Raw genomic sequence first — 16,316 nt, forward strand, 5'->3', positions numbered from 1 at the left:
ATGGGGGAGATAATGATAATTGGGAAATCCCCACATTCAGGTTTATTTGCCTTCAAGATGTTTTATTCATGTTTTATTCTTCTTAATAAACAATGGGAAAATGTTACAGGTCCCTAACTGTTACTGTTTTTCTTTTCATCATAATGACCCCCAACACTGAGGTAGGTTTAACTACTATGAATTAATCATGATAAATAATGATTGTGTCAAGGAATATTAGGTATTTCCCTAACACCAAATATTCAATTTTTGGGATAATATGGCCTTTTTCTAGATTAGGGCCAGTTAGAAATTAATTCTCAAGCATTCCATTAATAAGTAAATTATCCTCAGGACTAGAGAAGTCTAATGAATTTTGAATGCTATTTGCTCATTCTGCACAGTAACTTAATATAAGCCTATTCTAATAAAATATGGATAACTCAACAACATACAATTCTTACTGTAAGAATTTGCTAGGATATGACGGCCTGCCATACACATACTGTGCCAGTCAATACTGCACTGGAAGAAGTAGCGATGAAGCTCTGAGAAGCTACATCATCATTCTGTTATCTAATTTTTAATGCAATTACTAACTTACGAACTTAACAATTGCAATGATTCCCTTAACAATTGTGGCAAGAAAGATAATAAAATGAGGCATAACTCAACAAGTGTCTTACTTAGCAATGAAAATTTTGGGCTCAATTGTGGTCATAGGTCGAGGGCTACTGATTTTACTCTTGAACATTTTATAATTTTATATTACTAGAATTGCACAAATTATTACTCATTATTACTATCCGTCCGTCTGTCCATCTGTCTGACCATCCATTCACAGGTAGTCCTTGACATACAAGCATTTATTCAGTGGCCATATGAAGTTACAACAGTACTACTGAAAATGACTTACAACAATCCTCACACTTAAGACTGTTGTAGCATCCTCACAATCCCGTGATCAAAATTTGGCTACTGGCCACTGGCATGAATTTACAATGTTTTGCAACATCTCAAGCTCATGCAGGAGTGGGCTGCTGGGGTTTTGCAGGGGTTCGGGAGAACCTTTAACTAAGATTCTGTGCAGTTCGGAGAACCCCCAAATCCCATTCCTGGCTGGCCCTACCTCCCCATCCCCCCAGGAGTCCCCACGCGGCCCATTTTGGATGCAGGTAAGTGCAGGGCACACGGTGAGGCTTGGGGAGGGGGAAAAACAGGTCTACCGGAAGTTTGGGGAGGCTGGAAATGGGCCCATTTCCGGTCTTCAGAGGGAAAAGCCTCCAGAGCCCGGGGAGGGCAAACCCACCCATCCCCGCCGTGGTGCAGGAGGCCAACTAGGCCACACCTACCTAGCAACCAGGCAGAGAACCCCTTGCTAAAATTTTTGAAGCCCACCCCTGGGCTCATGTGATAGCCACTTGCGACCTTTCCAGCTGACTTTCAACAAGTAGTCAATTGGGGGAGTTGGATTTGCTTAACAGCCACATGATTCACTGAACAACTGCAGTGATTTGCTTAACAATTGTGGCAAAGGAGATCCTGAAATTGGGTTTGCTTGATTTAGCAGTCTTGCTTAGCAGCAGAAATTCCCAATTGTGGTTGTAAGTTGAAGAAACAGATACACACTCTCTCTGTCTCTCTCTCTCTCAACTTCCATGGCCAATGAAATATTCTCAAACAACATCCTTTTTTTCATGTCTAAAAACAACTCATTTTATTTAATCAACTAAAACTTGAGCTCAATTGCTAAATGTTTGTTGCATGTGATGTATACATCTATTTTTCTGTCTTTTTAAAAAACAAAATTCCAAAGCAGGTGATAGTAAAGCAGGTACAATCCTGATGATTGACTCATTTTTGGTGTTTCCGATCCATCACAATTAAAAGAGAGAAAAGAGAGTGTGTGTGATCTTTGGAAGGCAGTTCTCTCAGGTTTATGCAAAGGCAACTAAACTTTACTTTTCCTTAATGACGTTAACAATGTTTCGCTTGTGAAGAAGCTTCTTGGATGAGAAGTGAAACATCTTCAAGGAAAAACTAAGAAAGTCCAGTTGCCTTTTGAAAAAGCACCTTTGGGACAACCATGACCTGGATGACTGAGAATCTCCTTAGATAATGCATGAAGAGGTTAATGGGTGGGGAATGAGAAAACTCTAATTAGCGAGATAGTGACTAGAGGGAAATGTGATAAAAATGATAGATGGGCTTCGGTCTTCTGATTGTCTGTCTGTCTGCCTCCAGAGCCTATTTGCTGTTGTGGTTAAGACACTGTGTGTCCTAGTCTTGCCTTAGGGCCAGCCTTGGGCCAGTCAAACACTATTGGCTTTTAAGGCAATGGCTAACCAACTTCTGAAAAATCTTAGCAAGAAAACTGCAGGGACTAGTTGAGGCAGTTGCCAGGAGCCAAAAACTGATGAAGACACAAAACAATTTTTTTTAATTAAAAAAATAGCACCTCTGCAAGCTTGCTATGCCCCTAAACTCTCTCTTTCTGTCCATTTTTTTTACCTAGGCACTAAATAAACTGGCAGTAAACTTATCTTTAGCCAAGTCATGTCATCCCTTGAAAAAGCAGCTACATTAAAGTTCCTAAAATGATGAACACTTGGAATTAGTATCTACTGCAAGAAAGGCGATCGTCATATGAGGAATGCTAAGATAGGGTGCATTATACAAAGAGCTGGGTCCCTGCACAAATTTTGCACAAGCTCTACTAATTATCCACGTGCAAAGCCTTCTCTGAGTCACCAAATAATTAGCAATGTTGACTTGTTTATAATTAGATATCCGACCTGTTCCTATTAGCAACGCAACATTTTAAAAAATGAACATTTAAAAACTCTTTACTGTAACAACGATAAAAAATACACACACGCACACACATACATACACAAACACTTTTTGTTTTTACCAAGGTTGTTGTCCGTGAGCACCTCTTTAACCCGCTTGGTGATGCCATAGGTATCAAGTTCCGGGGACATGGCGACCAGTTCCTGAATGCTGAGGGATGAATGGCCGGAGAGAGGCAATGGGGTTGTGCAGTGTGAATCCGAAGTTGAGGCCTCGCTTGACTCCTGCAACTTGCCTTCCTTACTGGTTTCAATGGCCGGGCAGGGCTGCTGGACCAGTTCCGTCAAGCTTTTCACAGAGTCGCTGGAACTCATTGGGGAGTCCGGAGCAGGACTGCAACTGGCAGAGGTCTTTGGGGTGCTTTCTGAAAAATCAGCAGAGGGAAAGGAGAAACTTACTTTTAACAAAATAGTCCCGCATCTAGGTCTTGCTCCCAAAACTCCTTGTTTTTTAGGTACGTCAAATCCCAAAATTGCTGATAGTCAAAATATACTCTTAACCTCTTCCCCTCTTGTCAGAAATGCATTTAAGGTGATGACTAAAAAAGCCTATATTCACAGATTTAGTTATTGAGATATAAGTCATCTCAACCGCAGTAAAAACTTATTTTTTAAATTCCAAAAGAAAAATTTGGTTAGTGTTTTGGAGCAGTTACTGTACCAATTAATGATATGGAACAAATAAAAATAAAATAATATTTAATTGATTAAGGTGCCCCAAGTTGTTAGTTTCTGGAAAATACCATTTTTCAGCAAGCTCACTGAATGTGTAAAAAAAAAAATAGTACAGCATTCTACGTCTTTTTACAAATCACAAAGTGCTATCTTAAATAGAAGTGAGCCTCCAATGAGAGACTTGATAATAAGGTTAGGGATAGACCATAATGGTGAATATCTATACAGCTGCTAGGACTCGAAAAACAATTTTATAACACATAATCAATCAATCAATCAATCAATCAATCAATCAATCAATCTAGAAGAAGAAATAATGCATCTATAACACTGTATTGTTATTGCCACTTTTCAATTTTGCATTTCAATACAAATAAGAGCTGGCTATCTCAAGAAGTAATAAATACATGCCTTTTCCTGAAGCAATCTTCTACTGCAAAAAGGTAAAGGTTCCCCTCGCACATACGTGCTAGTCATTCCCGACTCTAGGGGGCGGTGCTCATCTCCGTTTCAAAGCCGAAGAGCCAGCGCTGTCCGAAGACCTCTCCGTGGTCATGTGGCTGGCATGACTAAATGCCAACGGTGCACGGAACACTGTTACCTTCCCACCAAAGGTGGTCCCTATTTTTCTACTTGCATTTTTACATGCTTTCAAACTGCTAGGTTGGCAGAAGTTGGGACAAGTAACGGGAGCTCATTCCGTTACGCGGCGCTAGGGATTTGAACCACCGAACTGCTCAGCATCTTAGCCACTGTGTCTCTTTTCTTCTATTGTGTAGAACATGTCAAATGTCATGGATTATAATTCTCATCAGTTCCAGACATCATGGTCTCTGGCCACAAATTTCTGAAGGTTTTGGTTAAGGATCCCTGTCTAACATCTAAAGATTGACAGGAAAGGTGTCCAAACATTTCTAGTCTAATATTGGCTGCATCTTTACTGAAAAGAAAAAAAAAAAGAACAGCGTGCCCATCCCCTCCTTTTCCTATTGTGCTAACAGGGCTGAGGATGTAATTTCTGAGTGGATTTTGATTCCTTGGTGTTGCAGATTGTAAGTAAAGCTGATAAGAGTGGAGTGTGGAGAAGGAATAGGGATTTCCTTCACATTTGCTCTGGTTTGTTATCCCTCTTACTGGAACGAAGGAGCTCCAATAGCAGAGGTGGCGCTCCACCTTATCTATTCTCAGCAGCCTAGGATGGGATGTGAGTAGGTAACAAAATATAATGTACCGCAATAAATGGCTAGCCCTCTACTCATCCTCAGTCAAGTGTTTGCTTTAAAAAGTACTTCTCCTAATGGTGCCAAAAGACATAAAGAGTCATTTTGCTAGGGTTTTCTTTCCATTCTTTACCCAACATGTGGAATAATATTTACTTTGGGGGAAAATAAATGTGAATGGAGCAGAAACTCCAGATGTAAACTTTGGGAAATTGATGCACACGCCAAGCAAAGTATTGGCAACTAAACACCGACAAGCTAGCTTTGCGCTCACTGCTGGAATTAAAAATCGAAACGATAATTTTCATGTTCTATTTTTGAGACTTGTAGATGTGAAACTCCAAAATAGAACCATGTGTGCACACATGCATAAATTCTGGAGCCTCCACATGTGGCAACTGACTTGTGAATTACACTCCAGTTATTGAGCTCCATGGAACTTCAATCACAGGATGAACTTGTAAAACTTGTGCCTTTAAAATGTGTTGCATGAGCTGGCCCTTAGAAAGCTTGCCCATATGTTACTTTTCCAATGAGGAATATGTCTGAACCTTGTATTATTTTTAAAACTGTCTAAAAATAGTGGCTACATGAGACAGATGGCTTCCCCCTCCCCATTCTTGGAATTGTAGGTGCAACAATAATTTTTAATACAGCAGACAATCAACAGAACTTTCCTCCAATTTGGTACCGTCCTAATGTATCAAAAGCATCTGACCGATTCTGAGATTTGTGAACCAGGAGTGGGTTGCTACCAGCAATACTGCCGGTTCAGTGCACGTGCAATTTTGTGCACGGACGCTCGCTTCGCTCATGCATGCGCCAGACACATACTGCACGCATGCACATGTAACCATAAATGCAATAAAAATTGTTCTGCACATGCGCAGAAGCAAAAAACAAGCTGGGAGAACCAGTTTGGGGGCGTGGCTGGCCTGGGTCACTGCTGGTTCCAGCAACTCAGGTCGCCAAACTACTATCGGTTCAACTGAACTGGTCTTCCAGCCTAAATCTGCTAGGACTAGTATTTAAGCAACTCCCCTCTGCTTTGATATCCTTCTTCTCAAATCAGCTTGAATGTGCATGCCAAGGAAATACAACAACTTTTGTTCTCTCAATTGTAGCCACGCACTTCAAGTAATATTGGGCACCTAGAGAATTCAGCTTACACTTTTGCTAAAAACCCTCCCCAAACTCTCTCCAAACTAATTTTTAACATGAGTGAAAGGGAAAACGATTAAAAGTCAGAAATATTCTTAAAACGTGCTTTGTGCATAGAAAAAAAAAACCATTGTTCCACAGGAATTTTAATTGGATTGGTCCTGGGCAGATCATAGTTAATCAAGCTGAATGTGCTGGATTGTTCTAGGTTTCAGCCTAGATAAATTTTTGCTCAATCCCTTCTTTTACTTTCCTTTCCAATTCAAACACGGCATAACAAAACTGCCCCACATTTGCTTTTCTACGTCAAACACCAAACTATCAGCGCTGCCTCTTCTTTATTGTTTCCCATCTGGAACGTACACATTCTGGGTCATGTTTAGACTAAATGTATGGTTTGGATCAAATACAATGTTTTGTTCTGGGCGCATGGCATGCATAATAACTTGGCTGTTCTGTGCACTGATTGGGTCTGTACGTTATTATTAAATAGGCAGAAGGCAATTGCATTTAATCCCTTTAATAGAATTGTATCTACGTTTAATTTAAACTGAGCCCAATTTAATATTTATCCTGGGAACATACATTATTTTGGTCCTGGCATCCTTACAGTTCTTTTCACAGGATGGATGCCTACTACTCCACCCACAGCACAATGCTCTCTCTGAAAAAAACATTACACTTTCCAGGTAATTGCAGGTGATCAGGCCAGCCTCAAAACTGGGAGACCAACCAGGCCAGATCTGCTCTTGCTTTGAGAAACTTGAAGACATTTTGTTTTGCCAAAAAGCTGTCCTCTGCCAACACTGATAATTTATACTCTATATTGCTGCTATTGCCAAATTTACATTACACAACAGTACTTGCAACGGGGAAAAAATATCAACCAATATAAGACATATAACAGCAAACTAAATCAAGAGGAGGAAACTTGCTCCTTTCCTCTCACTGTATTACTCCCCACCAAATTCATGTACCACATCCCTTCAATAGGAAAGTCATGCAGGAGCTGAACTTAGAGAATGAAATATACATAACAAATATGATGTGTTCAGTATTTTACGGATGCAACACTTATATTGGCAAAAACAAAAGAAAGGTATGTTATTCTTCACTCTATTACCAGGGCAGCTGACCTGCATGAAGCCCAGCAACCTAATTGAATTTTCAACCTTCAGGAATCCTTCCATCTAATGATATTTGATGAAGAATATTTATAAAACTGCTACTGAGCCCAAAAGATCCATGCTGAGGATCCTGAAGGAAATACATCGATTCTTGACTTACAACTACGTATAATTGTACATCTTCCAGTATCAGAATTCTTGGATTACAAGGGCTTGTGGATAATGGCATCCCTTTTACAGAGAATTTCAGTACTCTTCTTCCACCTTCATTTTATCTTCTCTGAATCAGTTACTATCTATCCACAGATCTCCTTTAGCATATCAATTTGAAGTTAAAATCTAAGATCTTCTGCACTATCCTTTTATCTTCCCCTAAATCTATTTCCACTCTTAATATCTTTACGGATATCATTGTATTGTTACTTGTCTTTTCTAAAAGCAGCCTGAAACACTTGTTCAGTTCCTTCCTAAAATCTTTCACTTACACTTCTCTTCTTGATAATCACTGCCATTTCTTCTGGCATCCAGTTAGTTTTCTTTTTGGGGGGGGCAGTCTCCCTTCACATTTATTCTTAACATCATTCTTTCATTTTGTTCTACAGTTCCTCTAGTTACCCATCAACAAGGTTTTCAAAGCTATACCTGATATTCTCCTTCAAAATGGAACACATTTTGAGCAGAGATCTTCTAGTTTAAGTTATCTTAGAACTTGCATATAAATACTTCATGATATGTTTCAAAATTGGTCACTGGCCACATCTGTGAGCTCTTCCACCTCCTTGCACTAATAAGAGAGGCAAATATGATTTTCTATGTGTTCCTACTAGTTCCATCTGATGTTCACATAGATGCAGGTTTTGTCAGGGTGTTTGAATAATGTGTTAGTAACGAAGAAAACACCTGTTTGCAGAAACTGTTAAGTATTTTTCTGCTTCATTTCTGTTTCCTAGGCCATACAGTTAATCTGTGTTTTCCTCTTTACTATTCTATTACTTTGAGCCTCAGTGGAGCAGTGGTTAGAGTGCTGTACTGCAGGCTACTTCTGCTGACTGTCGGCTGCCTGCAGTTTGGCAGTTCGAATCTCACCAGGCTCAAGGTTGACTCACCCTTCTCCTGAGGTGGGTAAAATGAGGACCCAGATTGTTGGGGGAAATAGGCTGACTCTGTGAACCGCTTAGAGAGGGCTGTAAAAGCACTATGAAGCGGTATATAAGTCTAAGTGCTATTGTTATTCTCAATTTCGGTATTCCAATCCCCAACTATAAGCAGCACATCTTGCTTGCATTTTTTTGTCTTAGATAACACAACCGTAAGGCACATTTGGAGACATTCAAGAGAAGGAGGATTCAACAGAATAATAGAGTTGGAAGGTACCTTGGAGGTCTTCTAGCCCAACTCCCTGTACTATTTAAGACAAATGGTTGACTATCGACTATTTAGACTGTATGTTGAGTGAAGAATCTTCATGCATCTCCAGTGGACCTCTTGCTAATCATCATGTTTTGCAATTGCTAGTATTATGAGGAAGGGCAGTTGAGCATGGGGGCGGGGGACAGACACACACACAAACATGGTTACTCCTCTTTAACCATTTTTTTCTAGCATGTATACCAAGGCTCCACTTAATTTTTTTGTTTCTAAGAAGGCAAGGTTCTTTGCAAATAGTGGGATTAAGACTATGGTAGGTGAAGAGGGCTGAGAAATATGGTCATAAATTAAAGCTACTAAAACATTTGCCCTACTGTTTGAAAATAGAATATTACATTTAGAAAAGGTGTCCTGACATTCCCATAAAGGTTATTCTTCTTAAACCACCCCCACTTTAAATAGTTTATGGAAGATAAACCCACCCCTCAAAGCCACCAAAGTCCATATTGCAAGACAATAAGAAAGCTACAGATCTAATTTCTTTTGTCTGCTTAGCTTCAGTTCGCTGTGCAGCTGCATCCAAAGCCCAACAAATGTTATTTCCGTATTGGAAGCAGTGAACCAGTGGTACTGTAAATTTGCCTTGATGCACCCATGCGAAGGACCAACTTGGCAGATCATCCATCTTGTTCACTGTACACTGTCAGGGACGGCACGAATTCCATACATGATAAACAGATTTTTCCCTCAGAACCTTGTCCTTTAACCCACTGCAAGGTCAAAACGATGGCTGCCTGGTAAATAAAACGGCCTGGTTCTGGTTCAGATGTCCCTCATAGTTCCATCCTCTATTCGTGGTTATTTTATACACATACACGCAAAGACACCTGCTATGAATCTTCCCTACTCTTGCCATTATGCTATAAAACCCAAGGAGCAAACAATACTGCCAGTGATGCTATGGAGATACGAGGAGGATGATTGGGACCTGGAGGAGAGACACCTAAGGCAGATCACAAAGAAAGCATCCAGCATAATCGCCACTTTTCAGCTTGGGTTTGTAACATCCACAGGCAATCCAACAATCTGCCTATTGCTGATTTATTTATTTGTTTTTACGTTACTTGGCTATATTTCATTAAGTCCCTGGATTAGGATAGAATTTCTACATAAAAGCACCTCCCTACCCAAAGAATATAAATATTCTTTATATTCATTATCTCTTTGGGTAAAGACTTATGGACTTTATCCTCTGGGGGAAGAGAGGGATTGTGAGTTGCGAAGAAGGGAGGGGGACGACTGGAAGCTGAGAAAAGTCTCGGGGCAAACAGAGAAAAAGACAAGGTGGCAGAGTTCAAACCTAGGCGTGCAAAGTCTACTGGGATAAAAAAATACCTCTAAGCGGTGCTGAAATAACATCAAAGAAAGGAAATGACTGGGCTTGTAAATCCCAGTCAATGAGATGCCAAAGCTCAGGCCCGCAAAAACGTTAACACATTCCATGCTCATTTCACACAGTAATAATTATACTAATAACTGGTACATTGAATCTCAAACCTGAGTGGCAATGTTTCTTAATGGTGTTTGATATGGCCAGGGGTTCACAGATGTAGTCTTGAGCTGTGGGGGAGCAGTGTTTACAGTGCAGTAATGCAGGCTAGCTCTGCAATCCACTGCCAGGAGTTCGATCCTGACCAGCTCAAGGTTGTCTCAGCCTTGCACCCTTCTGAGGTCGGCAAAGTGAGGACCCAGATTGTTAGGGGTAAATATGCTGACTCTGTAAACAGCTTAGAGAGGGCTGTAAAGCACTGTGAAGTGGTATATAAGTCTAAGTGCTATTGCTATGTTTGAGAAGCTCTGTTTTGATATAATTCATTTTCTACCAACAAAGCAAAAATCTAAAATGGGATGGTTACTAGAGTGCAGCCGCCTTAAAGGTTTGACTGGAAAATGTGGTGTTTGACCAACCACAGTGGTGGGCTCCTCTGAAGTTCAACAGATGTTGGGTTCTTCCCAGAATCCTTATCTAGAAAGAACTTGGCGAGTACTTCACTGCAAATATGTAGCTGACAGATCAGAACTAAGATTGAGTGCAAAGCCAATTCCCACCCAAATGGTGCCGCAATGTTTAAGATGATGTTTGGATGAACTTTTGTGCCTCTTTAGTAGCAGTGTTCCTAAAAGGAGTATTCAAACAAGAAGGCAACCTTTCATATTATTATATTTGGAAAATTCCAAGAGATATTTTGTTTCCTTGCAAAATCTATCTACTCTATAGTGAGGTTTGCAAAATCCCTGGTCCCCTTCTGGAGATATAATACAGGTCGAATATTCTTAAAAAGCCAAAGTGTGGTAAGAATTGATTTGCTGCCACTGCATTCTTGCCATGTTCTCTCCACCCCCAATTCAAATGAACCTCTTTCCTGCCTATTTTCTATAATTTGCCATCTATGAATGGCGCCAAGAGATGCCACCATTGTCCCAACAATTCTGAATACATATTTTACAGGCGTCTTGCTTATCTGTGTTCTGCTATGATTAATTACGTAAAAAAAACAAATCAGCTGCTCTGCATTAGATGACCTGAATCAGTCCAGTTTGCCTTCTCAGGGTCATAAGTAAGATTGCTTAGTGAAATGATCGATACTTATTTGTTCAGGTTAAAGGCTGCTACAAAAAAAGGCAGGACATGAAATGATAAACTATAAATCAAACGAGGCAGAGGAGAGGGGGGAAAAAAACCTTGGACGTTAAAGACTTGACTGGTTCACTTGAAAGACTACGGGTAGTCCTCCACTTGCGACCACAATTGAGCCCAAAATTTATGTTGCTCATCTGTTGTGAGTTTGCCCCATTTTACAACTTTTCTTGTCACTGTGGTTAAGTGAATCATTGCAATTGTTAAGTTAGTAACACAGTTGTTAAGTGAATCTGGCTTCCACATTGCTTGTCAGAAGGTCGCAAGAGCTGATCACATGACTCCAGGACCCTGCAACCGTTATACGTATATATGAACCAGTTGCCAAGCAGCTGAATTTGGATCATGTGACCATGGGGATGTTGCAACGGTCATGTGAAAAACAGTTGTGAGCTACTTTTTTCAGTGAGGCTGTAATTTTGAACAGTCACTAAATGAACTGTTGTAAGTCGAGGACTACCTATATGTGAATTCTGTGCTTACTACTTCATGGCAATGTGTTCTCCTAGAATCAGAGCCCTGAGAGACAGGGTTTTCTAGCATCTCAATCCTGCCATCCTGGCTCTATATTTCTCTTTCCTTCCACCAAGAAAAAACATTTCTTGTCCTTTGAAGCATTTCCTAATCTGCCCATCGGATGCAGTAGCTCTGCGGGTCGATCTTTAAGACAATTCCCTTTGTTCATGAGTACTTGAAGGCTAAATTAAAATTCTCTAATAGAATAGATGCTGGATATTGTTGTATCCCTCTGACATTTTTCAAGTATTCTGTGACGCAAAACCATCTGGAGGCAGTGTCTAATCTCTAGTTTTAAAGCAATCAATAATTGCTTGATGAAGAGGGCTCACCTACCTTCTTCACTTATATTGTACTGTTAATAACAGGTTAGCTTACTCCCACGTCCATACTTTTGCTTAACATACAGCTGTTTTACGATATATCTTTATTTTATTTTTGTGTTTTGTTAATACAAATTTGGGGGAATTTTAGACTTCTCATATATAATTTATTTTTAAGCCACCTCAACATTTGTCTCATTCCCAAATCCCATGGGAATTACGGAGAGACTAATGGGCATTTTAGGTTTCAGTTTTTGGAAGTGCTTTATGATTAACTTCAATTTTTATATTTGCCATTACATGCCTCTATTAAGGATTCCATTAATACTAAGAAAAAAATGAAGCTTTTCTTAAACATCCAGCAATCTTTCCTCCAAATACATTTGCTCTTATAATAATTTGTAAAATACTAAGTAGAAATATACACAGGGTTTACTGACAAACACCACCAAAATAGGCAGGTCTGAAAGATGAAATTTTTACAATCCTGAAACAAATGTAATTTCTTACAATGACAACAATATTGAAGAGCTTCAGAAATGGAGTCCAGCCATGCCCAAAAGCTAAAAGATACTGGATACAGTGACTTGAAACCAGAGTTATTCTTGTTAGGCATTATACTGGAAAAATATGATAAAAAGATTATATATCTGGTTTTACCTATGCTAACCGCAACCAGAATTATATTTGCACAGCAATGAAAAATCGATTAGATTCCTTCAGTTGAGAAAGTAATTAAGAAAATATTAGAATGCGCAGAAATGGATAGATTAACACTCACTATTAAGGGTAAAGAAGAAGCTGAATTTTTTTTTTTGATATGGGATGTATTTTATCAATGGCTAGACAATAGTCAGAAAGGAGATATAAAAAGAGGAAATAATGTGAAGAGTTGTTGAAGATGTTAAGTGTTATTGCTATTATATTATTATATTTTAATAGTATTATGATGAATACAACAATACATATGTGGATTATGACTGTTCAAAAATAACTGAATCCAGATCACACACTATTTGATGGAATTTGAATGTTATATAAATAAAATAAATAAAACATGAAAAAAAAGAAGTAGAGTCCAGTCATGACAGAGCCTTTTCAAATGTACCCTGAGAAGCCTGGGTAAAATACAGCAGGTTCTGGAGAACCAATGGCGGAATTTTTTAGGAGTTTGGAGAACTGGCAAATGCCATCTCTGGCTGGCCCCGCCCCCATCTATTCTCTACCTCCCGAGTCCCACTGATCGGGAGGGAATGGGGATTTTGCAGTAACCTTCCCCTGGAATGGGGAGGGAATGGAGATTTGGAAGTATTATTCCTCTGCCACACCCACCAAGCCACGCCCACTCAACTGGTAGTAAAAAAAAAAATGAATTTCACCACTGCTGAGAAGGGTACATTTGCCCAACACCCACCATTCAATTGACAAGTTGACAAGTCAAAGAGACCAGAGGTAATGACTAGAAAAGAGCAGCAGACAGAAACCAAGGGGGAGAAGCTAGAAAATGAGAACAGCAGGAAAGTTGCCACAGGAAGTTCTGTTGCTGCAGCTGAGTACCAAAGAAGGACGGGGTTGGTTCCCTCCCTACTTGTTAACAATATACAGAACCCATGATGGCTACTAGCAACTTTAAGTTTAAAAGTACAAGCAGTCCTTGACTTATAACAGTTCATTTAGTGACAACGGTGCTGAAAAAAGTGACTTATGACCTCTTTCCAGACTTATGCATTGCCACATCCCCATGGTCATGTGATCAAAATTCAGACGCTTTGCAATTGATTCGTATTTATGATGATTGCGAGTCATGTGATCAGCTTTTTCCTCCAGAGATTTATTTGATTTTAAAATAAATTTTAGAACAGCTAATGTCTGATGCATACATCCTCATTACAGGTAAACCTTGACTTACGACCATGATTGAGTCCAAAGTTTATGTTGCTAAGTGAGACATTTGCTAAGTGAGTTTTGCCCCATCTTATGATCTTTCTTGCCATGTTTGTTAAGTGAACTGCTGCAGTTGTTAAGTTAGTAATATGGTTGTTAAGTGAATCTGGCTTCCCCATATTATGTACGTACGTACGTACGTATTTTTTATGCTGTCCATTTTACTCATACAGTGATTTTGGGTAACTGTATGCAAAGGTATGATTGCTTCATTTTAAAAAATCTTGAATACATGAAGGGCGCATCTACCCATGAAAAGCACAAAGGTCTTTCAAGTATCACAGATATACTACCATGAATAAATGGGTTGCATGTTCCCCATTTTGTTTCGGTTAAACCTCAGAGTCAGTGCGCTCACATATGCGAACAGGTAGGGAAAGTAAGTGAATACCACCCCTGAACATAACAGTTTCAATTACTAGTGCGTGTGTCATTTTCTTCCTGTCTTTATACTGTAGTATCTCAGTAGTTAAGGACATGATAAGTAGGTAGGAACTCTCATTCAATTCAGGCCATTTCCAATTAAAAAAAGATTTAGGGGGAATCTATATAAAAGTTTGATGCTGTGATATCTCATTCACTCTTGAAGTACTCAGCAGCATCCCTATCTTCTTGAGGTTATTTTCTTAAATATTCTCTTTTCTCACAAGCTAGAAACTAGCTTATGTGAGCTGCTGAGAAAGGTATTCTTTGATTTATTGTATTACCTTTCCTATTTGTCAGATGATCCCAAGTCCAGCTACATGGATAGTCATGGGAATAGAGCATGAACTAGATCAGTAGTAGTTCCACCTCCGCTGAAGGCAGTGGAAGAATATGGCTGAGAGGAGATATTCCTCCACCCAGTGAGAGGTGATATTAAGGCTTAATTTTAAAGAGTTGCCAAGGAGACAAATGTTCTGCTCTAAGCTGTCCTTGGGAAGGGATCTGTAGCCAGGAAAGCAGAGATGTGTTTTATTATGTATTTACTGGAGTTATTTCCCCATTGTGCACCAATGAAGCAAAGCTGTAGACATTCATAAATGTGGCGGTTACCATGCAGTTATGGATTAAAAACAACAACAGAAACAATTTCAGGCAATGGCAGTCGAATTGTGCTGCAGTTATAGGCAAAATGTATTTCCTTTCTAAGCAGGGATGCCTGAGAACTTTGTTTCATCTGTCTTTGTAAATGAAGACAATTAAGCAACATTTTGCTGACTATATGAAAATTAGGACATACAGTAATTATTTTTGGAGCTTTTTTTTCCTCTCTCAAATCCAGTTCTTGGTTCAAAAATTATATATATATATCCTCATTCTTCCTTCAAGACAATATAGATAACTGCCATATTCTCTATGAACTAAAGGAATAAAAAGCAATTTATCCCAAACCATCTACAGCTGATACGAGCCACTATTCAAATTCTAGTGAACAGCACTCGATTTCCAGTAGTAATAATAACCTAAATTCCATTTAGTGTTCATTTGAGCAGTCAGGATAAAGTCATTTCTTATTATCTTCCCACTGTGTAAAAAATAGCTTGAAGGTAGGAAGTCAGCAAGCATTTTCACCAAAAAGTAATTATCAGGAGTGACATTTTTACTGCTGGCATGCCATAAGGCGAGACGTGCATTCGGAAAGACAACTTGCTGAAGCAAAATGACAGGCTGGGCCATGACATTCCCGCAAAGCCCCAGACAGTATTTTTCTGGCGGTTGGGTTTGATGGACCACTTCTCATTAAGTCCAGGGTCTAGGCTTCAGGTTCATGCCAAACTAGTCAAATCCAAAAATAATGTATAAATTAATACCGGGAGCTGGGAAAGGACCTACTGGAGAGGACAAGCAGCTGTTCAGAACTGTACCAGAAAGGTCCTATACCCTGGCTATTGCTTCCGAAATAAATAAATAAATAAATAAATAAATAAATAAATAGACATTTAGAATTGGGCAATTGTAGTCATCTTGGGTTTGATTGACTCATGGATGTCCCTGACTCAAAAACACAAGTTGACCCGGTATCTGTCAGCCCTTCAAGGTAGACCAAACTAAGAAACCAAAATCATGTAGGCCAATACTACCTTTAATATAATAAGGTTATGGTAACCGAATCTTACAGGGACGCTTCGTGGCTAAGACACTGAGCTTGTCGATCAGAAAGGTTGGTGGTTTGAATCACTAGCGCTGCGTAATGGAATGAGCTCGCGTTACTTGTCCCAGCTTCTGCCAACCTAGCAGTTTGAAAGCATGTAAAAATGCAAGTAGAAAAATAGGGACCACCTTTGGTGGGAAGGTAACAGCATTCCATGCGCCTTCGGCATTTAGTCATGCTGGCCACATGACCACGGAGACGTCTTCGGACAATGTGGCTCTTCGGCTTTGAAACAGAGATGAGCACCGCCCCCTACAGTCGGGAATGACTAGTACATATGTGTGAGGGGAACTTTTACCCGAATCTTGCAAATCTGAAC

The 16,316-nt window shown here is 39.6% G+C and overlaps 1 protein-coding gene across 5 annotated transcripts in view; it reads right to left on the reverse strand.

The window, feature by feature from the left end:
• Positions 1–16,316, reverse strand: part of CUX1 (cut like homeobox 1) — a 358,739-nt gene that overhangs the window by 62,212 nt on the left and 280,211 nt on the right. For 4 of the 5 annotated variants that reach the window (XM_087717238.1, XM_087717242.1, XM_087717240.1 and 1 more), the window contains one exon: positions 2,894–3,196. The exons of the other annotated variant lie outside the window; for it this stretch is intronic. In XM_087717238.1, coding sequence (XP_087573364.1) covers positions 2,894–3,196 — 303 coding nt within the window. The remainder of the gene's footprint in view (positions 1–2,893; positions 3,197–16,316) is intronic. 5 annotated transcript variants of the gene reach the window in all.

Source organism: Thamnophis sirtalis, unplaced genomic scaffold, assembly GCF_051295495.1.
Source record: "Thamnophis sirtalis isolate CommonGarterSnake01/CBP01778 unplaced genomic scaffold, rThaSir2_p1.2 scaffold_6, whole genome shotgun sequence".
NCBI lineage: Eukaryota > Metazoa > Chordata > Lepidosauria > Squamata > Natricidae > Thamnophis > Thamnophis sirtalis.